The sequence below is a fragment of the Pristiophorus japonicus genome, chromosome 3, assembly GCF_044704955.1.
Source record: "Pristiophorus japonicus isolate sPriJap1 chromosome 3, sPriJap1.hap1, whole genome shotgun sequence".
NCBI lineage: Eukaryota > Metazoa > Chordata > Chondrichthyes > Pristiophoridae > Pristiophorus > Pristiophorus japonicus.
This window is the reverse complement of record NC_091979.1, coordinates 49,258,548-49,282,282: the sequence shown is the minus strand read 5'-3', so window position 1 is coordinate 49,282,282 and position 23,735 is coordinate 49,258,548. Positions and strand designations below refer to the sequence as shown.

The 23,735-nt window shown below is 42.5% G+C and overlaps 2 protein-coding genes across 9 annotated transcripts in view; one reads left to right on the top strand and one right to left on the bottom strand.

The window, feature by feature from the left end:
• orc4 (origin recognition complex, subunit 4) overlaps nt 1–19,804 on the bottom strand; it is a 109,504-nt gene extending 89,700 nt beyond the window's left edge. The window contains exons 1-3 of one of the 3 annotated variants that reach the window (XM_070875348.1): nt 19,704–19,804; nt 11,983–12,046; nt 10,872–10,945 (exon numbers count right to left, since the gene is read on the bottom strand). In XM_070875348.1, the coding sequence (XP_070731449.1) occupies nt 10,872–10,928 (57 nt within the window). In that variant the 5' untranslated portion in view covers nt 10,929–10,945; nt 11,983–12,046; nt 19,704–19,804. Of the gene's footprint in view, nt 1–1,564; nt 1,762–10,871; nt 10,946–11,982; nt 12,047–19,703 lie in introns of those variants that run through there. The other 2 variants (XM_070875349.1, XM_070875350.1) reach the window with 2 other exon arrangements.
• A 118-nt stretch (nt 19,805–19,922) lies between these two features.
• Nucleotides 19,923–23,735, top strand: part of mbd5 (methyl-CpG binding domain protein 5) — a 294,362-nt gene continuing 290,549 nt past the window's right edge. For 5 of the 6 annotated variants that reach the window (XR_011592643.1, XM_070875343.1, XM_070875345.1 and 2 more), the window contains exon 1: nt 19,923–20,231. The gene's annotated coding sequence lies outside the window, so the exon portion shown is untranslated. Of the gene's footprint in view, nt 20,232–21,656; nt 21,782–23,735 lie in introns of all 6 variants that reach the window. The other variant, XM_070875344.1, reaches the window with a different exon arrangement.

The window sequence follows — 23,735 nt, the reverse complement described above, 5'->3', positions numbered from 1 at the left end:
AGACCTATTCACAAGACACCAATGGTAAACCCACATGCCCAATAATGCTAGTTTTCAAAATCAACAGCAACAACTTGCATTTATATAGGGCCTTTAACAGAGGGAAATGTCCCAAGGCACTTCACAGGAGTATTCGGAGATAAAAAAAAATTTGACACCGAGCAGCACAAGTAGAAATTAAACACAGGTGTCCAAAAGCTTGGTCAAAGAGGTATGTTTTAAGGAGGTAAGGAAGCGGAGAGGTTTAGGCAGGGAGTTCCAGAGCTTGGGGCCTAAGCTACAGAAGACTTAAGCAATGGTTGAGCAATTATAATCAGGAATGCTCAAGAGGGCAGAAGTAGAGGAGCGCAGACATCTCGGGAGAGGGGGGAGCAGAGATAGGGAGGGGCGAGGCCATGGAGGGATTTGTAAAGGAGGATGAGAATTTTGAAATTGAGGTGATGCTTAACCGGAAGCCAATGTAGGTCAGCGAGCACAGGGGTGATGGGTGATCAGGTGCAAGTTAGGACACGGGCAGCCAAGTTTTGGATCACCTCTAGTTTACGTAGGGTAGAATGTGGGATGCCAGCCAGGAGTGCGTTGGAATAGCCAAGTCTAGAGGTAACAAAGGCATGGATGAGGGCTTCAGCAGAAGATGAGCTGAGGCAAGGGCAGATGTAAGGGAACTGGAAATAGGCAGTTTTAGTTATGCTGCAGATATGTGGTCAAAAGCTCATTTCAGGGTCAAATATGACACCAAGGTTCCAAACAGTGTGGTTCAGCCTCAGACAGAAGTTGTTGAGGAGAGGGATGGAGTCAATGGCTAGGGAACAGAGTTTGTGGGGGTTCAACATTAACACAGGTTTCAAAATAGTAATAAGATAGGACCAGTTAAAATTAATTTCATTCTTAAAAGTTGAATCAAGTTCCGTCACTGTTCTAAAACAATCAGGACATGACTGGAGCAATAATCTTGCAGCTTTCTCAACTTGACCAAGGTGGTGAAAGATTCCACTCGCTAAAGGGGGGTGGCAGGGGGAGAAAAGAGGAGTTTTGCTACAGCTACTCAAAGCCCTGGTTAGACCACATCTGGAGTATCATACACACAGTTCTGGACACAGCACCTTAGAAAGGATACATCGGCCTTGGAAGGAGTGCAGCGCAGATTCACCAGAATGTTACCAAGCCTCCAAGGGTTAAATTAAGATTACATTAAACTAGGCTTATATTCCCTGGAATATCATCATTATTATAGGCAGTCCCTCAGAATCAAGGAAGACTCTCAATATATATGAGTCCTTAGGTGGCTGAACAGTCCAATATGAGAACCACAGTCCCCGTCACAGATGGGACAGATAGTCGTGGAGGGAAAGGGTGGGTGGGACTGGTTTGCCGCTCGCTTTTTCCACTGCCTGCGCTTGATTTCTGCATGCTCTCGACGATGAGGCTCGAGGTACTCAGCGCCCTCCCGGATGCTCTTTCTCCACTTAGGGCAATCTTTGGCTAGTGACTCCCAGGTGTCGGTGGGGATGTTGCATTATCAGGAAGGCTTTGAGGGCGTCCTTGTAACATTTCCTCGACCCACCTTTGGCTTGACTCCAGGCCAGGTCCAACAATGTCTGCGCACAGAGGCTGATCTCTAAGTCATAGTCAACGTATTTACATCCCCCCCCGCCAGGACAATGTGGACCATTTCCCATACATCGGGAGCCTCTTATCAACAAGAGCAGACATCGACAATGAGATTCAACACCGCCTCCAGTGCGCCAGCGAAGCCTTCGGCCGCCTGAGGGGAACAAAAAAGTTTTTGAAAACCAGGCCCTCAAATCCACCATGGTTTACAGGGTTGCAGTAATACCCGCCCTCCTATATGGCTCAGAGACAGGAACCATGTACAGTAGATACCTCAAGTCACTGGAGAAATACCACCAATGATGTCTCCGCAAGATCCTACAAATCCCCTGGGAGGACAGACGCACCAACGTTAGCATCCTTGACCAGGCCAACATCCCCAGCATTAAAGCACTGACCACACTTGATCAGCTCCACTGGGCAGGCCACATTGTTCACATGCCAGACACGAGGCTCCCTGGAATATAGAAGATCAAGGGGCGACTTGATTGAGGTTTTTAGGATTTTGAAAAGGAATGGATAGGATAGAGAGAAAATTTAAAATCAGAGCCAACCTTAAAGTCAGAGGCAGGGCATTCAGGAGAGAAGGTAGGAAACATTTCTTCACACAGGGTGGTAGAAGTGTGGAACTGTCTCAAAATGCAATAGATGCTAGATCAATTAATAATTTTAAACCTGCATTCAATAGATCTTTGCTAGCCAAGAGTGTTAAGGGATATGGAGCCAAGGCAGGTGGATCGAGTTAGGATATAGATCAGCCATTATCTCACTGGAACAGATTGGAGGGGCTGAATGGCCTACTCATGTCCCTATCAGCTTCAAGGGTTGAACCTAGAATTCAGGCAACAGAATTCACTTCCTAGTAAGTATGATTCATAGCACAAAATTGTAAATCTGAACAACTGACACTGGCATGCTCAGAGAGGCCACGAGGGCAGTTCTTGTGGAAAGTGAAAAAGCTCATACTGGGGTGGTAGTGCTCTAGATGCTTTCATTAAGAAATATCGGGACAGAGGAGAGTACTTCATATGGCCTGTACTAATAACTAACCTAGGAGTGCCTAATACTGACATTCGCTGCTAAGTGACAGTGTCGCATTGCCCAGCAGTGACACATATGTCCTCAATAAGCACAGATTTACTAAAAAATAAGTTCAGGGAAATTCCAATGATAATTGATGCAATAAATGGATTAAAACATTGCCAATACCACACATTGGCAGAGAAAAGCTCTTCAGATAAAAAAGGACATTAGTTTTCACACATCCTCAGGACAGTGTTACGGAGATATCAGGATTCCTACTAATCTTGCTTTGGGGTTAGCTGACAGCTGCACAGGAGGAGGTCACGCTGCCCTCTTCAGTGTCCCTTGCTCACCCCATTACTGAGCCACTTCAACTGGCAGTTTTCCCCAAATCAGATGGATTAACATTTGATAGTCTCTGCTCAGATGAAACTTCACTCGAGAATACTCAACTGTGAAGCCCTGGTGTAACCAATGTTATCGATCCCTTTCCCTACCTAAAAAAAGCATCTAGAGCTTGTTGCTGAAGCAGCATCACCAGGCTTGGTTAATGCAAGAGGCTCTAAATCTGTACTTTCCCATAAAGCTTCTCCTCCAACATTCCATTGATCAGTCTTATTCTATGAACTGTGCAGTCCATAATATTGGTTTGTTGCCAGCATCTCTTTTTGTCTGCCGACTCTCGGGTCGGCTCAACGATGGCGACGGTGCTGGTCGCATGCTGCCCCAGTTGCCTGGTGGAGGCCATGCAGAGTGTGCAACAGCCCTCACCTTCCTTCACTGTCCCAGTAACCGCTCCCAAAGGAAGTGGCGTGCGCGAGATTGCACTCACTTCCTTTAAGGGGCGGTAAGGGCATTTCCGCATCAGTGCAGAATCTCCCCTCCCCCCCCACCCCCCCAAAGCGAGACACAGGGCAATTTTGCACCCTCTGGGTTTTATATACAAGAGCAAGAAAGTGATTTGGAATTTGTACAAGTCAGTGATTGGGTTGGAGTAATGCATAGTTCGAGCCAGTTATAGGAAGGATATTAAGTCCATAGAAAAGATGTGACCATCTTCACTAGAATGCCTGAAATGAGAGCTTATAATATCAAATACCAATTATTTTGAGCATTTTGTTTGCTGAACGAAGAAGATAGGGGCGAGAAAGAGGATACTTAATGGCAGTTTTCAAAAATGAGGAGGGATTTTTATTTTTAAAAAGGTAGGTAGATAGATAGAGAAGGATTGTTATTGACAAAAATTGGTAACATGGGGGCATCAAATCAAGATCATCACTAGCAGAATGTGGTGGGGGGGGGGGGGGGAAGAAAAATAAAGTTTCAGAGGGTTATTAAAATATGGAATGCTATACTACAGATATAACAAGAGGAATTAGATGAGGATGAATACAAGAGGGCAAGAGGAAAGAGCAAGAAAATAGAGTTTGAGTTGATAGCTCCAGTTGAAGAGCTAGCACAGAACAGATGGCCCATAGAACCATTGACATCTACAGCACAAAAGGAGGCTATTTGGCCAATTGTGCCTGTGCCAACTATTTACTAGAGTAATCCAAAATGAATTCTACCTTGCTGCCATGTCCCCAAAGCCTTGATCTTCCCCCGCTATAAATATTCAGGCAATTTTCCCTTAAAATATACAACAGCCTCCTTCTGTGCTGTAACTTCCATGATTATTTCTGACCAGCAAACCAAGGTGCAACAAGCACTGGTGCAAAATTCACTTTTTGTAGCTAGCCACAAATGTGACTTACACATGCAACCAATTCCAGTATCAAAGCAGTATTTATACATCAACAATGAGTGCCACATTTAATGTGGTATATATCTCATACAACTATCCTATTTGCAGGAGTGATCGACAAGTATTTGTACAATGTAACTGTCAAAAAGGAGTGAACAATGATAGTTGGGAACAAGTTTCTGGTGCTCTGCTGGTGACTCAAAAGCCTGATGCAGGTACTGTGTGTCTTGTACTGGTCACAGGGGTCACAGCACACAGGGATCTGGTTGAAATCAGCAGCAGCGGCCACTTGTAGTTTTGGAGTTAGAATCATAGGGCCCCAGAGTCTGCTCGACATACCGTCGCCGAAAACTCGGCGGTCGATGTTTTTTTGGGTGCTCTATAACTCTGCAAATTAGTCCTCTTCATGAACATGTCTAATTGTCTTGGACAGGTAGGTGAGTGGGTAAATGCATGGCAGATGCAGTATAATGTGGATAAATGTGAGGTTATCCATTTTGGGGGCAAAAACACGAAGGCAGAATATTATCTGAATGGTAGCAAATTAGTAAAAGGGGAGGTGGAATGAGACCTGGGTGTCATGGTTCATCAATCATTGAAAGTTGACATACAGGTACAGCAAGCAGTGAAGAAAACAAATGGTATGTTGGCCTTCATAGCTAGGGGTTTTGAGTATAGGAGCAGGGAGGTCTTACTGCAGCTGTACAGGGCCTTGGTGAGGCCTCACCTGGAATATTGTATTCAGTTTTGGTCTCCTAATCTGAGGAAGGACATTCTTGCTATTGAGGGAGTGCAGTGAAGGTTCACCAGACTGATTCCCAGGATGGCTGGACTGTCATATGAGGAGAGACTGGATCAACTGGGCCTTTATTCACTGGAGTTTAGAAGGATGAGGGAGGATCTCAGAAACATAAAATTCTGACAGGACTGCACAGATTCAATGCAGGAAGAATGTTCCCGATGTTGGCGAAGTCCAGAACAGGGGACACAGTCGAAGGATAATGGGGGTCAGCCATTTAGGACCGAGATGAGGAGAAACTTCTTCACTCAGAATTTTTAACCTGTGGGATTCTCTACCGCAGGGAGTTGTTGATGCCAGTTCATTGAATATATTCAAAAGGGAGTTAGATGTGGCCCTTACAGCTAAAGGAATCAAGGGGTATGGAGAGAAAGCAAAAATGGGGTACTAAAGTTGCATGATCATCCATGATCATATTGAATGGTGGTGCAGGCTCGAAGGGCCGAATGGTCTACTCCTGGACCTATTTTCTATGTAAAAATTCCTTCGGTATCGGATTGAGTAGACTAGGTCTTTACTCGTTGGAGTTCAGAAGGATGAGGGGTGATCTTATAGAAACATTTAAAATAATGAAAGGGATAGACAAGATAGAGGCAGAGAGGTTGTTTCCACTGGTCGGGGAGACTAGAACTAGGGCACAGCCTCAAAATACAGGGGAGCCAATTTAAAACAGAGTTGGAGAAGGAATTTCTTCTCCCAGAGGATTGTGAATCTGTGGAATTCTCTGCCCAAGGAAGCAGTTGAGGCTAGCTCATTGAATGTATTCAAGTCACAGATAGATATTTAACCAATAAGGGAATTAAGGATTATGGGGAGCGGGCGGGTAAGTGGAGCCGAGTCCACGGCCAGATCAGCCATGATCTTTTTGAATGGCGGAGCAGGCTCGAGGGGCTAGATGGCCTACTCCTGTTCCTAATTCTTATGTCTTATGTTATTCCAGATCTTAACATCCCTCTGTGCAAAGACATTTCTCCTCTTGTGCTTTTGCCAATTATTTTAAATCTATGACCTCTGGTTACTGACCCACTTGCCACAGGAAATAATTTCTCCCGATTTGCTCCATTAAAACCCCTCACGATTATAAATACCTCTATTAAGTCTCCCCTTAACCTTCTCTGCTCAAAGAAGCATTGGAGGGGAACTTGGGAGATTTCTTTCGGAGAGTTTCAGGTGTCCTCGTACAGGAAACAGTTAACATGCGGGTATAGCAAGTAATTAGGAAGGCAAATGGCATGTTGACCTTTATGGCAAGGGGGTTGGATTACAAGTGGAAGGAAGTCCTGTTACAATTGTGCAGGGCTTTGATGAGACCATACCTGGAGTACTGTGCACAGTTTTGGTCTCATCGGAGAAAGGATATACTTCTCTTCGAGGTGTTGCAACAAATGTTCACTCGATTGATTCCTGGGATGAAAGGGTTGTCCTATGAGGAGAGATTGAGCCTATGCTCAAGTTTAGAAGAATGAGAGGTGATCTCATTGAAACTACAAGATTCTGAGGGGGTTTGACATGGTAGATGCAGGGAGATGTTTCCCCTGGCTGGAGAGTCTAGAACTAGGGGCCATAGTCTCAGGATAAGGGAATCAGCCATTTAAGACTGAGATGAGGAGAAATTTCTTCACTCAGAATTGTGAATCTTTGGAAATCTCTACCCCAGAGTGCCATGGATGCTAAATCGTTGAATCTATTCAAGGCTGAGATAGATTTTTGGACTCCAGGGGATCGGGCAGGAAAGTAGAATTGTGGTTGAAGATCAGCAATGATTTATTAAATGGCAGAGCAAGCTCAAGGAGACCATATGGCCGACTCCTGATGCTCTTAATCCCAGCTTCTCTCCACATAACAGAACTCATATCCATGGTATCATCCTGGTAAACCTCCATTGTACCCGCTCCAGGGACTTAACATCCCTCCCAATGCACAACCTTCACCAAAGAACTAAATCAGGTTAGTCAGACACGATTTGCCATCAACAAGTCTGTGCTAGCTGACTTTTATTACCCCATGCTTCTCCAAAGTGAGAAGTAATTTTGTCCTTGGCAATGAGTCTCTATCGGCATTTTTTGCACCACTGACATTAGACGGATTGGCCTGTAGTTACCAGGTTTATCCCTCTCCTTTTTAAAGAGGCAATTATTTTTTGTTTTCAGCTCAACTCACAGGTGTTTCTTCTTAGAGAAACATAGAAAAAATAGGTGCAGGAGCAGGCCATTCAGCCCTTCTAGCCTGCACCGCCATTCAATGAGTTCATGGCTGAACATGAAACTTCAGTACCCCCTTCCTGCTTTCTCGCCATAACCCTTGATCCCCCGAGTAGTAAGGACTTCATCTAACTCCCTTTTGAATATATTTAGTGAATTGGCCTCAACTACTCTGTGGTAGAGAATTCCACAGGTTCACCACTCTCTGGGTGAAGAAGTTTCTCCTCATCTCGGTCCTAAATGGCTTACCCCTTATCCTCAGACTGTGACCCCTGGTTCTGGACTTCCCCAACATTGGGAACATTCTTTCTGCATCTAACCTGTCTAAACCCGTCAGAATTTTAAACGTTTCTATGAGGTCCCCTCTCATTCTTCTGAACTCCAGTGAATACAAGCCCAGTTGATCCAATCTTTCTTGATAGGTCAGTCCCGCCATCCCGGGAATCAGTCTGGTGAACCTTCGCTGCACTCCCTCAATAGCAAGAATGTCCTTCCTCAAGTTAGGAGACCAAAACTGTACACAATACTCCAGGTGTGGCCTCACCAAGGTCCTGTACAACTGTAGCAACACCTCCCTGCCCCTGTATTCAAATCCCCTCGCTATGAAGGCCAACATGCCATATGCTTTCTTAACCGCCTGCTGTACCTGCATGCTCACCTTCAATGACTGATGTACCATGACACCCAGGTCTCGTTGCACCTTCCCTTTTCCTAATCTGTCACCATTCAGATAATAGTCTGTCTCTCTGTTTTTACCACCAAAGTGGATAACCTCACATTTATCCACATTATACTTCATCTGCCATGCATTTGCCCACTCGCCTAACCTATCCAAGTCACTCTGCAGCCTAATAGCATCCTCCTCGCAGCTCACACTGCCACCCAACTTAGTATCATCCGCAAATTTGGAGATACTGCATTTAATCCCCTCGTCTAAATCATTAATGTACAATGTAAACAGCTGGGGCCCCAGCACAGAACCTTGCGGCACTCCACTAGTCACTGCCTGCCATTCTGAAAAGTACCCGTTTACTCCTACTCTTTGCTTCCTGTCTGACAACCAGTTCTCAATCCACGTCAGCACACTACCCCCAATCCCATGTGCTTTAACTTTGCACATTAATCTCTTGTGTGGGACCTTGTCGAAAGCCTTCTGAAAGTCCAAATATACCACATCAACTGGTTCTCCTTTGTCCACTTTACTGGAAACATCCTCAAAAAATTCCAGAAGATTTGTCAAGCATGATTTCCCTTTCACAAATCCATGCTGACTTGGACCTATCATGTCACCATTTTCCAGATGCACTGCTATGACATCCTTAATAATTGATTCCATCATTTTACCCACTACTGAGGTCAGGCTGACCGGTCTATAATTCCCTGTTTTCTCTCCCTCCTTTTTTAAAAAGTGGGGTTACATTGGCTACCCTCCACTCCATAGGAACTGATCCAGAGTCAATGGAATGTTGGAAAATGACTGTCAATGCATCCGCTATTTCCAAGGCCACCTCCTTAAGTACTCTAGGATGCAGTCCATCAGGCCCTGGGGATTTATCGGCCTTCAATCCCATCAATTTCCCCAACACAATTTCCCGACTAATAAAGATTTCCCTCAGTTCCCCCTCCTTACGAGACCCTCTGACCCCTTTTATATCCGGAAGGTTGTTTGTATCCTCCTTAGTGAATACCGAACCAAAGTACTTGTTCAATTGGTCTGCCATTTCTTTGTTCCCCGTTATGACTTCCCCTGATTCTGACTGCAGGGGACCTACGTTTGTCTTCACCAACCTTTTTCTCTTTACATACCTATAGAAACTTTTGCAATCCGCCTTAATGTTCCCTGCAAGCTTCTTCTCATACTCCATTTTCCCTGCCCTAATCAAACCCTTTGTCCTCCTCTGCTGAGTTCTAAATTTCTCCCAGTCCCCAGGTTCGCTGCTATTTCTGGCCAATTTGTATGCCACTTCCTTGGCTTTAATACTATCCCTGATTTCCCTAGATAGCCACGGTTGAGCCACCTTCCCTTTTTTATTTTTACGCCAGACAGGAATGTACAATTGTTGTAACATACTACTCCTGCCAATCCAGTGCCATACTTCCCCTATTGGCAGTGGGGGAAAAATAATATGTTGTCAGTGAGGAAATTATACATAAAGATTTTTCATAGTGTCTTTATACCACTTCCTTCTCCCCTCCATCACAGGAACATTTGCCATTTTACAAGCTTACAGGAGAACATTTGCTTCTAACCTTGCTCACCAGCATCACTAATTTAAGCTGCTCTTTGATGCCAGTCATACTAAATACAAGAACACAAGAACTAGGAGCAGCCTTTCGAGCCTGCCATCATGGCCGATCTTCGACTTCAACTCCACTTTCCCGCCCGATTCCCATATCACTTAATTCCCCCAGAGTCCAAAAGTCTCTCAGCCTTGAATATACTCAACGACTCGGCACCTACAGCCCTTTGGGGTCGAGAATGCCAAAGATTCACAACCTTCCGAGTGAAAAAAATTTCTCCTCATCACAGTCTTAAATTGGCGACTCCTTATTCTGAGACTATGACCCCTAGTTCTAGACTCTCCAGTCAGAGGAAACAACCTCTCAGCATTATAGTGGCATGTAACATGATCTTTGCATTGGTGATCTTGTCTTGTCCTTTAATGCTTAGTATCAATTGTACAATGATACTCCTGTTGGTAAAATTCTGAGTGCTGATCATCCATTTCTTAAGCTCATAAGAATATACTTCCCATCTCAACACACTTTATTGCACTTCAGAAACAATCAGCCTTGGATTTCAACCTTTTTTGTCAGGACAAAGTATCGTTATCAGGACAGGATCACAACACAAATGCAAAATGCAGTCATTACTTGGATTAGTTTCTTTCAATGAAGATCAAGCAATGCAGTAGAGATTAAGCATTTTGTTGGAACTAAACTTGTTGCTTTCTCCAAGTGAAACTATCAGGTAGAAGCTTTGCTCACCCAATACTCACCGAGTCAGAAGATCATGGGTTCAAGACCCACTCCAAGATTTTACATAATCTAGGTTGAAATTTTGAAAGTGTTGCATTGTTGGAAGTGCCATCTTGCAGTTGAGCTCCTGCCTGCTGCCGCAGGTAGACTTAAAGACCCCCATGGCATTATTTGAAGAGCAGGTGAGTTCTCCCAGTGTTCTGGCCAACATTTATCCCTCAACCAACACCACACCAGAGAGACTAACTGTTCATCTCATTGCTATTTTTAGGAATTTGTTGCGTGCAAGTTGGATGCCACATTTGCCTACATAATAGCAACTACATGGGGCATAAAAAGGAATAATATCAATGCAAGTTTTTTCTTTTAGCATGCACTTGCAGTGCAATTCTTCAATCAATTCATTTTTAACCACACCTTCTTTAAAAAAAAATAAAACACCAGTCACCAGAAATATGGTGACAGATTTCTGTATCAAATTAAATGATCACATAATTTAACTTTAAATACAAACCTTAGCAATACATTCTCCCAGAGAAAAGCTGTTATCCTTAGATTTTCTTTTGCTCATGATGAAATTTGTTCAAACTGTAAAAAAAAAGTTAAAAAATTAACAGGATCTACATATTTCAAATGTTTCACAATAGAGTGGCAATATTTCTATTTGGATTATCACATTTAATTTACTTTCTGAAAATGAGTCCTTGTTGACAATTTGGGTTTTGAAAATTAAAAAGTTATAACAACTACAGTTTTGAGACCTCTACATTGTGATGTACAGCCAATGGGACACAAGTATACTCCGTCATACTTCGACTTTGGATTGTCAAGAAAGCTTCACTCCCCGGCAGCTATTTTTAATAGAGAGACAGTGAACAATCCATATCATGACATTAAGACTCAATATTATCTTACGAGTGCTATGAGATTCAATGCTCATCTGACTTCACTATGCTCCAGTCAAAGAAAGAGGTGCAAGATAGCCTACTTGACCACCGAGTTATAATGACACTTTCATGTCAATGCACACCAAAAGTGGTGATATAACTGCAGCCAAATTTTACTTTCAAGTTCATTTTAAATATATATGACAATAAGAGTGACCACAATCCAAACTAAAACTGCATGTGAAGCGGTCTGGGACGATCTGGGCTGTGATAAGGCAACTCCTTCTTTCCGTCTATATTTGTAAATGGCCCGATTTACGCTGCGTAAATTTAGCTCCGCTGCGGTGATACATTATTGATGACACGGAGCAAAGATATTGTGGTTCGACAGACAAATTTAAAGGGAGCTCCGCTGTTGAACTACTCAGCACATTTTTTACATTGATCAGCTATCACGGCCTTTAATTACCCCATCAGACTGTCGCTGGTGTAACACAAGTAGAAATATCCCATCCACTGCCTACCCACGGTAACAGTCTTCATAACGCAGCACAAACCGATGGGAAAGAGCCGAGCGGAGCAACCGAGTGATGAGAGATGCCCATCTTTAAAAAGAAGCCGCGGGAGCGGAATCCTCTGAACCTGCAGCGTCAAAAGCTCGCAGAATCAGAGTCTGCAACAAGAAATAAAACCCTGCAAATTCTTTGCGCTAACCCGATCACTGCCTCGTGGACAAACCTTGTTTGTAGAGATCGGAAAAAAAACAGGAAGTGCTGGAAACACTCAGCAAGTCGGGCAGCATCTGTACAGAAAGGGAAAATGTTAACGTTTCAGACATGGCCTCATCAGATCCTTCCCCTTCCCCAAAAAACACACCGGCAGTATGGAGAAGGCTGGAGCCTGTATTTTTCGCACTCATTGGAATGGGCGGGGGGAGATAGGAAGAAAAATCCTCAGGAAATCCTTGTGATGAAACAAACCACTTGGTAAACCAAATTAAAGCCTTTAAATCAGATCAAACCCCAATTTCAAGAGCTAGCAACGTCCCACTTCTCCAAAATATAACAGACTTATTTCTAGATTAGTATAAAATGTACACTTCATTTTAAAAATAAGATTTTTTTTAATTAAAAAAGGGATGTAGGAATTGCTTTGCATTCACTTCATCATACCCCTCTCCAAACCTGTTTTTTTTAAAGTCAAAAACAAAGGGTAATAAAGGGGCTGAAATAGCATTTAAAAGGCTGCTGGCTAAACAACATCTCGGAGCAAAAATACGACATTAAAAAAAATAATAAATCAGACATAAGACAAGGATAGACAGCATAATACCACAGGTAACGTTAGAGATATGGCAGAAATATGAAGTCATTATTTTGCTTCAGTATTTACCAGAGAGATAGAACAAGTGGACAGGGCATCAGATGAGATTAATAATGAGATAAGTGCATTTAAAATGGGAATATATTAAATAAACAAATCAAATTCAAAGAGAATAAAACCCCTGGTCCAGATGGATTGCATCCACACATTTTACAAGAAAAGAAATTGAGGGAAAGGATAACACAGGCATTACTACACATATTTAATAATTTGTTAGAAAAAAGGTGTAGTGCCAGAGGACATAGAAAAATAGGTGCGGGAGTCAGCCATTCGGCCCTTCGAGCCTGCACCACCATTCAATATGATCACTAGCAGATACCTAATGTAATACCAATATTTAAGAAGGGGGATAAAACATGTACAGGGAATTATAGACTAGTCAGCTTAACATCAGTGATAGGAAAAATAATGGAATCCCTACTAAAAGGAGAAAATAGAACATCTAGAAACCAAAAATATAACAACGAATAGTCAGCATGGATTTCAAAAGAGAATGTCTTGCTTGACCAACACATTTGAATTTTTTTGTAGGAGAGAGAGAGAGAGAAGACAATGGTAATGCAGTAGATGTAATTTATCTAGATTTTCAAAAGGCCGTCGATGAGGTACCCCATAATAGGCTGATGAACAAGGTCAGAGAATGCAGAGCCAGGGGACAAGTAGCAGAATGGATAGCTAGCTGGCTTCAAAACAGAGTGTAGGGGTAAAAGGTGGTGTTCCATAAGGATCAATGCTGGGACCACGGTTCACAATTTATATCAAAAAACAAAATATCTAAATTTGCAGACACCACCAAATTGGGGAGAGGGATATACTGCAGAGGACTGCAACAAATTACAGGGAGGACATTAATAAAATTGCAGAATGGGCATATAATTAGCAAATGCAGTTCAACACAGATAATGAGGTATTACATTTTGGTAACTAGGGAAGTCACTAATTACTTGGAGGGTGCAAGTCTAGGTCAGGTAGAGGTACAAGGGATCTCAGAATACAAATACACAAATCACAAAATTGCAACACAGGTTAGCAAGGTCATTAAAAAAAGCAAATCAAGCACTAGGGTTTACATAAGAATACAAGAAATAGGAGCAGGAGTAAGCCATATGGCCCCTCGAGCCTGCTGCACCATTCAATACGATCATGGCTGATCCGATCATGGACTCGGGTCAACTTCGCTGCCCGCTCCCCATAACCCCTTATCGTTTAACAAACTGAATAAATTTAAGACAGAAATAGACAATGTCCCAGCTCTCTGAGGCAGCAAATTCCACAGATCCACAAGAAATTTCTCCTCATCGCAGTTTTAAATGGGTGGCCCCTTATCCCAAGATCATGCTCTCTAGTTCTAGTCTCCCCTATCAGTGGAAACATCCTCTCTGCATCCACCTTGTCAAACCCCCTCAAATCTTATACGTTTCAATCAGATCATCTCTCATTCTTCTGAACGCCAATGAGTTTATTTCTAGAGATATAGAAACATAGAAACATAGAAAATAGGTGCAGGAGTAGGCCATTCTGCCCTTCTAGCCTGCACCGCCATTCAATGAGTTCATAGAAACATAGAAACATAGAAAATAGGTGCAGGAGTAGGCCATTCGGCCCTTCTAGCCTGCACCGCCATTCAATGAGTTCATGGCTGAACATTCAACTTCAGTACCCCATTCCTGCTTTCTCGCTATAACCCCTTGATCCCCCTAGCAGTAAGGACCTCATCTAACTCCTTTTTGAATATATTTAGTGAATTGGCCTCAACAACTTTCTGTGGTAGAGAATTCCACAGGTTCACCACTCTCTGGGTGAAGAAGTTCCTCCGCATCTCGGTCCTAAATGGCTTACCCCTTATCCTTAGACTGTGACCTCTGGTTCTGGACTTCACCAACATTGGGAACATTCTTCCTGCATCTAACCTGTCTAACCCCGTCAGAATTTTATATGTTTCTATGAGGTCCCCTCTCATTCTTCTGAACTCCAGTGAATACAAGCCCAGTTGATCCAGTCTTTCTTGATAGGTCAGTCCCGCCATCCCGGGAATCAGTCTGGTGAACCTTCGCTGCACTCCCTCAATAGCAAGAATGTCCTTCCTCAGGTTAGGAGACCAAAACTGTACACAATACTCCAGGTGTGGCCTCACCAATGCCCTGTACAACTGTAGCAACACCTCCCTGCCCCTGTACTCAAATCCCCTTGCTATGAAGGCCAACATGCCATTTGCTTTCTTAACCGCCTGCTGCACCTGCATGCCAACCTTCAATGACTGATGTACCATGACACCCAGGTCTCTTTGCACCTCCCCTTTTCCTAATCTGTCACCATTCAGATAATAGTCTGTCTCTCTGTTTTTACCACCAAAGTGGATAACCTCACATTTATCCACATTATACTTCATCTGCCATGCATTTGCCCACTCACCTAACCTATCCAAGTCACTCTGCAGCCTCACAGCATCCTCCTCGCAGCTCACACTGCCACCCAACTTAGTGTCATCCGCAAATTTGGAGATACTACATTTAATCCCCTCATCTAAATCATTAATGTACAGTGTAAACAGCTGGGGCCCCAGCACAGAACCTTGCGGTACCCCACTAGTCACTGCCTGCCATTCTGAAAAGTACCCATTTACTCCTACTCTTTGCTTCCTGTCTGACAACCAGTTCTCAATCCATGTCAGTACACTACCCCCAATCCCATGTGCTCTAACTTTGCACATCAATCTCTTGTGTGGGACCTTGTCGAACGCCTTCTGAAAGTCCAAATATACCACATCAACTGGTTCTCCCTTATCCACTCTACTGGAAACATCCTCATGGCTGAACATGCAACTTCAGTACCCCATTCCTGCTTTCTCACCATACCCCTCGATTCCCCGAGTAGTAAGGGCTTCACCTAACTCCTTTTTGAATATATTTAGTGAATTGGCCTCAACAACTTTCTGTGGTAGAGAATTCCACAGGTTCACCACTCTCTGGGTGAAGAAATTCCTCCTCATCTCGGTCCTAAATGGCTTCCCCCTTATCCTTAGACTGTGTCCCCTGGTTCTGGACTTCCCCAACATTGGGAACATTCTTCCTGTATCTAACCTGTCGAACCCCGTCAGAATTTTAAACGTTTCTACGAGGTCCCCTCTCATTCTTCTGAACCCCAGTGAATACAAGCCCAGTTGATCCAGTCTTTCTTGATAGGTCAGTCCCGCCATCCCGGGAATCAGTCTGGTGAACCTTCGCTGCACTCCCTCAATAGCAAGAATGTCCTTCCTCAGGTTAGGAGACCAAAACTGTACACAATACTCCAGGTGTGGCCTCACCAAGGCCCTGTACAATTGTAGCAACACCTCCCTGCCCCTGTACTCAAATCCCCTCGCTATGAAGGCCAACATGCCATTTGCTTTCCTAACCGCCTGCTGCACCTGCATGCCAACCTTCAATGACTGATGTACCATGACACCCAGGTCTCTTTGCACCTCCCCTTTTCCGAATCTGTCACCATTCAGATAATAGTCTGTCTCTCTGTTTTTACCACCAAAGTGGATAACCTCACATTTATCCACATTATACTTCATCTGCCATGCATTTGCCCACTCACCTAACCTATCCAAGTCGCTCTGCAGCCTCATAGCATCCTCCTCGCAGCTCACACTGCCACCCAACTTAGTGTCATCCGCAAATTTGGAGATACTACATTTAATTCCCTCGTCTAAATCATTAATGTACAATGTAAACAGCTGGGGCCCCAGCACAGAACCTTGCGGTACCCCACTAGTCACTGCCTGCCATTCTGAAAAGTCCCCATTTACTCCTACTCTTTGCATCCTGTCTGACAACCAGTTCTCAATCCATGTCAGCACACTACTCCCAATCCCATGTGCTTTAACTTTGCACATTAATCTCTTGTGTGGGACCTTGTCGAAAGCCTTCTGAAAGTCCAAATATACCACATCAACTGGTTCTCCCTTGTCCACTCTACTGGAAACATCCTCAAAAAATTCCAGAAGATTTGTCAAGCATGATTTCCCTTTCACAAATCTATGCTGACTTGGACCTATCATATTACCTCTTTCCAAATGCACTGCTATGACATCCTTAATAATTGATTCCATCATTTTACCCACTACCGATGTCAGGCTGACCAGTCTATAATTCCCTGTTTTCTCTCTCCCTCCTTTTTTAAAAAGTGGGGTTACATTGGCTAACCTCCACTCCATAGTAACTGATCCAGAGTCAATGGAATGTTGGAAAATGACTGTCAATGCATCCACTATTTCCAAGGCCACCTCCTTAAGTACTCTGGGATGCAGTCCATCAGGCCCTGGGGATTTATCGGCCTTCAATCCCATCAATTTCCCCAACACAATTTCCCGACCAATAAGGATTTCCCTCAGTTCCTCCTCCTTACTCGACCCTCCGACCCCTTTTATATCCGGAAGGTTGTTTGTGTCCTCCTCAGTGAATACCGAACCAAAGTACTTGTTCAATTGGTCCACCATTTCTTTGTTCCCCGTTATGACTTCCCCTGATTCTGACTGCAGGGGACCTACGTTTGTCTTTACTAATCTTTTTCTCTTTACATATCTGTAGAAACTTTTGCAATCAGTCTTAATGTTCCCTGCAAGCTTCTTCTCGTACTCCATTTTCCCTGCCCTAATCAAACCCTTTGTCCTCCTCTGCCGAGTTCTAAATTTCTCCCAGTCCCCGGGTTCGCTGCTATTTCTGGCCAATTTGTATGCCACTTCCTTGGCTTTAATGCTATCCCTGATTTCCCTTGATAGCCACGGTTGAGCCACCTTCCCTTTTTTATTTTTACGCCAGACAGGAATGTACAATTGTTGTAGTTCATCCATGCGGTCTCTAAATGTCTGCCATTGCCCATCCACAGTCAACCCCTTCAGTATCATTCGCCAATCTATCCTAGCTAATTCACACCTCATACCTTCAAAGTTACCCTTCTTTAAGTTCTGGACCATGGTCTCTGAATTAACTGTTTCATTCTCCATCCTAATGCAGAATTCCACCATATTATGGTCACTCTTCCCCAAGGGGCCTCACACAACGAGATTGCTAATTAATCCTCTCTCATTACACAACACCCAGTCTAAGATGGCCTCCCCCCTAGTTGGTTCCTCGACATATTGGTCTAAAAAAACCATCCCTTATGCACTCCAGGAAATCCTCCTCCACCGTATTGCTTCCAGTTTGGTTAACCCAATCTATGTGCATATTAAAGTCACCCATTATAACTGCTGCACCTTTATTGTACGCACCCTTAATTTCATGTTTGATGCCCTCCCCAACATCACTACTACTGTTTGGAGGTCTATACACAACTCCCACTAACGTTTTTTGCCCTTTGGTATTCTGCAGTTCTACCCATATAGATTCCACATCATCCAAGCTAATGTCCTTCCGAACTATTGCCTTAATTTCCTCCTTAACCAGCAATGCTACCCCACCTCCTTTTCCTTTTATTCTATCTTTCCTGAATGTTGAATACCCCTGGATGTTGAGTTCCCAGCCCTGATCATCCTGGAGCCACATCTCCATAATCCCAATCACATCATATTTGTTAACATCTATTTGCACAGTTAATTCATCCACCTTATTGCAGATACTCCTTGCATTAAGACACAAAGCCATCAGGCTTGTTTTTTTAACACCCTTTGTCCTTTTAGAATTTTGTTGTACAGTGGCCCTTTTTGTTTTTTGCCTTGGGTTTCTCTGCCCTCCACTTTTCCTCATCTCCTTTCTATCTTTTGCTTTTGCCTCCTTTTTGTTTCCCTCTGTCTCCCTGCATTGGTTCCCATCCCCCTGCCATATTAGTTTAAATCCTCCCCAACAGCACGAGCAAACACTCCCCCTAGGACATTGGTTCCGGTCCTGCCCAGGTGCAGACCGTCCAGTTTGTTCTGGTCCCACCTCCCCCAGAACCGGTTCCAATGCCCCAGGAATTTGAATCCCTCCCTGCTGCACCACTGCTCAAGCCACATATTCATCCGAGCTATCCTGCGATTCCTACTCTGACTAGCACGTGGCACTGGTAGCAATCCCAAGATTACTACTTTTGAGGTCCTACTTTTTAATTTAGCTCCTAGCTCCTTAAATTCGTTTCGTAGGACCTCATCCCTTTTTTCACCAATGTGCACCACGACAACTGGCTGTTCTCCCTCCCTTTTTAAAATGTCCTGCACCCGCTCCGAGACATCCTTGACCCTTGCACCAGGGAGGCAACATACCATACCATAGAATTGAAAAGTAGGGAAGTTATGCTAAACCTGTATCAAACCTTCATTAGACCACACTTGGAGTACAGTTCTGGTTGCCATATTATAAAAAAGAATATAGAGGCACTAGAGAGGGTGCAGAGAAGATTTATAAGGAAAACACCAGAAATGCAAAAGGTATGCATATCAGCAAAGGATGAACAGGCTGGGTCTCTTTCTTGAAAAAAGGCAGAGGGGTAACCCAATAGAAGTCTTTAAAATTATGAAAAGGTTTTAATAGAGTGGATAGAGAGAATGTTTCCACTTGTGGAAAAGAACATAACTAGGCACAGAACAGACACAGACACAGAGACTAAAACCCAGACAGAGACAAACTGACAGTACTGGGAACGCAGACAGGTTAAAACCCAGACAGTACTGGAAATGCAGACAGAGACAAACACAGACAGAAATGGGAATGCAGACATAGATTAAACACCAGACAGTGATGGGAATGCAGACACAGGGACTAAAACAAACACAGACAGAGACAAACCCAGGCAGAAATGGGAATGCAGACAGATTAAAACCCAGACAGTAATGGAAATGCAGACACAAATTAAAACCCAGACAGTGATGGGAATGAGAATGTAGACACAGAGACTAAAACCCAGACAGTACTGGAAATGCAGATATCGGGACTAAAATCCAGACAGTACTGGAAATGCAGACACAGATTAAAAACCAGACAGTACTGGGAACGCAGACAGAGACTAAACTTCAAATAGAAATGGGAATGCAGACAGATTAAAACCCAGGCAGTGATGGGAATGCAGACGCTAATGATTTTTTAAAAAAACCCAGTGCCGAGACTGCAACCTACCTGAGCCAGGCCCGCTCGTTCCTGCAGTCGCTCAGGTAAGCCAGAGGCGCCTTTATATAACTCCGCCCACCGTCCTTTCCCCTCTGACCCGCCGCGTGACTCCCACCTCGTACGTCACTCGGTTAGCAACCTCCCCCGGCTCCCCCCCCCCCCCCCCACTCCCCCCTCTCCCTCGGAGCATTTTGGGTAATCGCTGTCCTGGGACATGCGCAGTGCACTGGGTATTTTCAGCTGCAGGTTTTTTTCTCTCTCTCTTGACCCCCTCTCTCTCTCTCTGTCTCTGTGCAAAGCTTCCACAAAAGTCTCCAGAAATAAAGCCGCCGTCTCCCTTTTTTCTTATTATCATCCCGCATTCCCGACCGGATACATCCCGAGCGTCTGAAAAACTTCCTGGATACCTCCCTTAACAACCAGCCGACCTCCCGGGCCTGGCCAGCAGCCTTTTAAGTGCCATTTCAGCCCCTTTATTACCCTTTGTTTTTGACTCTTTTTCAAAAAAAGAAAGCTTTGGAAAGGGGAGAGTTGAAGGTAAGTGGTTGCAAAGCAATTCCAACCTCCTTTTTTTTTAATTAAAAAAAAATCTTATTTTTAAATGGTGTAAATTTTACACTGTAATATATAAATATTTCACTGTGTTAATGATGCAGTCTTGTTGGAGTTGGGAGTTTGGGGACTGTAATTTTTTTCAAATATATTTTGGAGAAGAGGAACGTTGCTGGCTGTTGAAAATGGGGTTTAATCTGGTTTAAAGGCTTCTATTTATCCGCCCCCTCTTTGCTGCTGCTGCTGCTGATGATGATGATGCTACGTTGCAGGCCACGGCCATGCGTGACTGCTGTTTACAACAGTCCAACTTCAGAGCTTGTAGGTATCAGTCCCGCAATACTGAGAACGTTTGTTCCATCTTGATCAAAAAATATGTCCGAATTTGCAATATCTGGAGAGGCTTTGCAGTTTAATCTGAATATGGTATACAGTTTTTTCCTCTCTGTATTTTTAAAATGCGTATCGCCTGATAGTTCAGGTACAGTCATGTTTGTGATCTTTCATATTTTGCATATTTATAGGCCCAGTAGGATGTGGATTACAATGCATAGAATGTTAGCCGCTAAAATGGCAAAAGAAATATAGAGTTGAAGGACTTGAGCATTGAGCAGTTTTGTCATCTCTCACTCCAGTATTACCTTTTTATTATAAAACTCAATGGGATTTATTTTGTTTAAAGACTAAATGCACAGATTGCTAGAGTTGATGTGCATGGAGACTTGCTTTGTGGATGTAAATTGTTATCTTTCCATTGTATAATTGTTTAAATTATACCTTAATGTGGAGATGTTTTTTCTTTTAATATGGAAAGATTATGATACTATAGATTTTTTCCAAAAAACTTTTATAACATTTTCAAACAGGTGTGAGCAGAGATGTACATTGAGTTTATATGCTAGCAGCAAATAATTTAATACTCCGTTTGTAGTTTCAATTTAATGTTTTATGCTTCCATTTTGTTTTGTAATTATAAAAGTTTTGAAGAGACATTTTGTAGAAGTTGCTGAAAATATTATCTGTTTTTACAGTGTTCAGTACTGTTATCCGAAGTAGCAGGATTCCTTTCCCTGAGGCCTTGTAGGCCTAGGTTGAGCTATATAGTATTAAACTTTTCTACATTTGTTTTATTTTGTATATCTTATTCTCCATGTTTCTGTTTTCAACCCCAATAGGCTGATTATACTCTGGGTGGGTGGGTGGGGGGGGGGGCTTCGGTGGTGTAGGGAAGTAGGGTCTTTTTGGGGTTGAGTTGGCTCCAAGATGACACACCTAGTGATGGAAGCTTGGAACCAAATGAACCTTATGTGATAGGTTTGCCAATCTGATACTTGAACCAAGCAGATCGCAATATCCAAGGACATTGTTAATGGTTGACCAACCAACCTAGCTTGTTATTGGCTCCCAAAGGATTTGGACCTGTCATTGGAATCTGGGATTCCTCCCACTCGGCTCCAAATAACCCAGTGTGCAATATCCTAATGAGTAGTGTGGTTGAACTCCAGGATATAGTTCCAGCTAGATGACCACCTCTGGTAAGTTGCAACTTTTTATCTGGTTAAGCAGTATCCCTGTATGGGGATCCATAAATCTTGATTCTGTCAATTTGTACTTAAATTCAGTGGAGTTGAGTAAATGGGATGTGTATCTGAGGTGAGTGTATTAGCCACACAAGCCCTACAGGTTGGTTTAGATTTCTCAATAGCTTGATTTGGAGACTCAAGATGATTTCTGAGTGTGTCAGGAGACTTTACTGACTTAAAAAAAATACTGATTTTATTTTTCTCTCTTTAAAATTGTCAACTATATACTTCTGATAAACGAATATTATGGTTTGAACTGATTTTACAAAATGTTATAATTTGGATATTTGCTTTGTTTTTGATTTTTTTTTAAATTCAAATGGGTGGTTAACATTCTTGATGTAACAATATACTGTCACACTCAGTATTCCAAGAAGACTTATTTTTACATTGCTGCTTTGTGTTTTATCAAATATTCAGAAAATCTTTTTTTAATAAATGGGTAATATTTTATGTATGCTAGTCATGGTGATCAAGTGATACAGTATGCTCGAAGTCTCAATACATACTGTTACAAAAACGCTTTGCATTTTTGCAGCAAGTATATTCAGCATATTGTATTTTTATTTTCAGAATTATAAAGCTTTAAATGAAAAATTGGAAATTTGTGCAGTTTTAAAAACTTTTTGTTTTCAAAATACATAATGTGCCTTGGGAAAAGTTTTGAAAAAGTGCTGCTGTTGTAGCAAACATGCTATTGAAAGCATGTGTGTTATTACTGTTTTCATTTTCTTAATGATGCTCTGATTTCTTTTTTAACGACCATTGTCCTGTATGCATTATGTTTAATAAATGCTATCTTTGGTCAAAATGGCATGAAGATGCTGTAAATTGACATTAATTGTTATCTAAAATTGATAACAGATAATATGATCCTATACATCTGCCTAACTTGGATCATGTTGTACATTTACTAACATAACTTTAGCTGACTTGAATAAGACAGTAGCCAAATGTTGGCATGGACATGTAATTGGTTGCTGTAGTGATATTGCATATAAAGAATTTCAGCAACCCCAAGAAACTATCCTGTTTTTAAAAAAAAAGTGAGTTTGACACAGTTGTGTAGCAATGATGTGACATGCAGCATGTATATTGCTCAATTATTGGTATTGTGTTGTTTTGTTATTTCTGAGTATGGAGGTACACTATAAAATTTTGTATGAAGTCTTTTATGATTTATTTTTCTCTTTTTAAAAAAAAAAGTTGGGTACCTATATTTATTTTTAATATGCTTGCATTACATTTTGGTAAAATAGATAACTTCAGTAAGCGGTTCTGCAGCAACACAATACATTCTATCCAACCATGCGTAGTGTGATGCATTTCACCATATGCTCCATAAAAGGCCAGAGATCTGTTTGTGGTCTACAAATGTACATGTTCTGTGAAATAACCAACTCCATTTGAGAGAGGTTTTCCACAATCAAAATTGAGAAACAAGAACTACTTCTAAAGGCTCATTGAACCCTTTGTAATTGTACTGGCTCAAGCGCTAACCGAAAGCTATACCAAATTCAGTAAGAATGTGTGAAATCACTGAGAATTAATTTGGAGCTAATGTTTCAAAAATGTTGGTGAATATCTTGATAGTATTGACAAATTAATTGTTTTTAATAGTTTAATAACTTATGATTTATGGTCAGTGTTTTTTAAAAAATAATGCTGTAATTAGCTTTTAGAACGATGGACATTGCCTCAGTTGCTAGGACATTTCATATTATTTATGCTTAACATAAATCGGAGCTGAGAATTTTATGGTGCAAAGCATCAGGGTGGCCTCCCAAACATTCCTGCCTTTTGTAAAAATCAGTCCATGTATCGACATTTTGTATCTGTGAAAACAATTGCATTACAGTTATGCAGAAAATATAGCCCATACTCAGTGCTTTGGTGAGGTCACTGA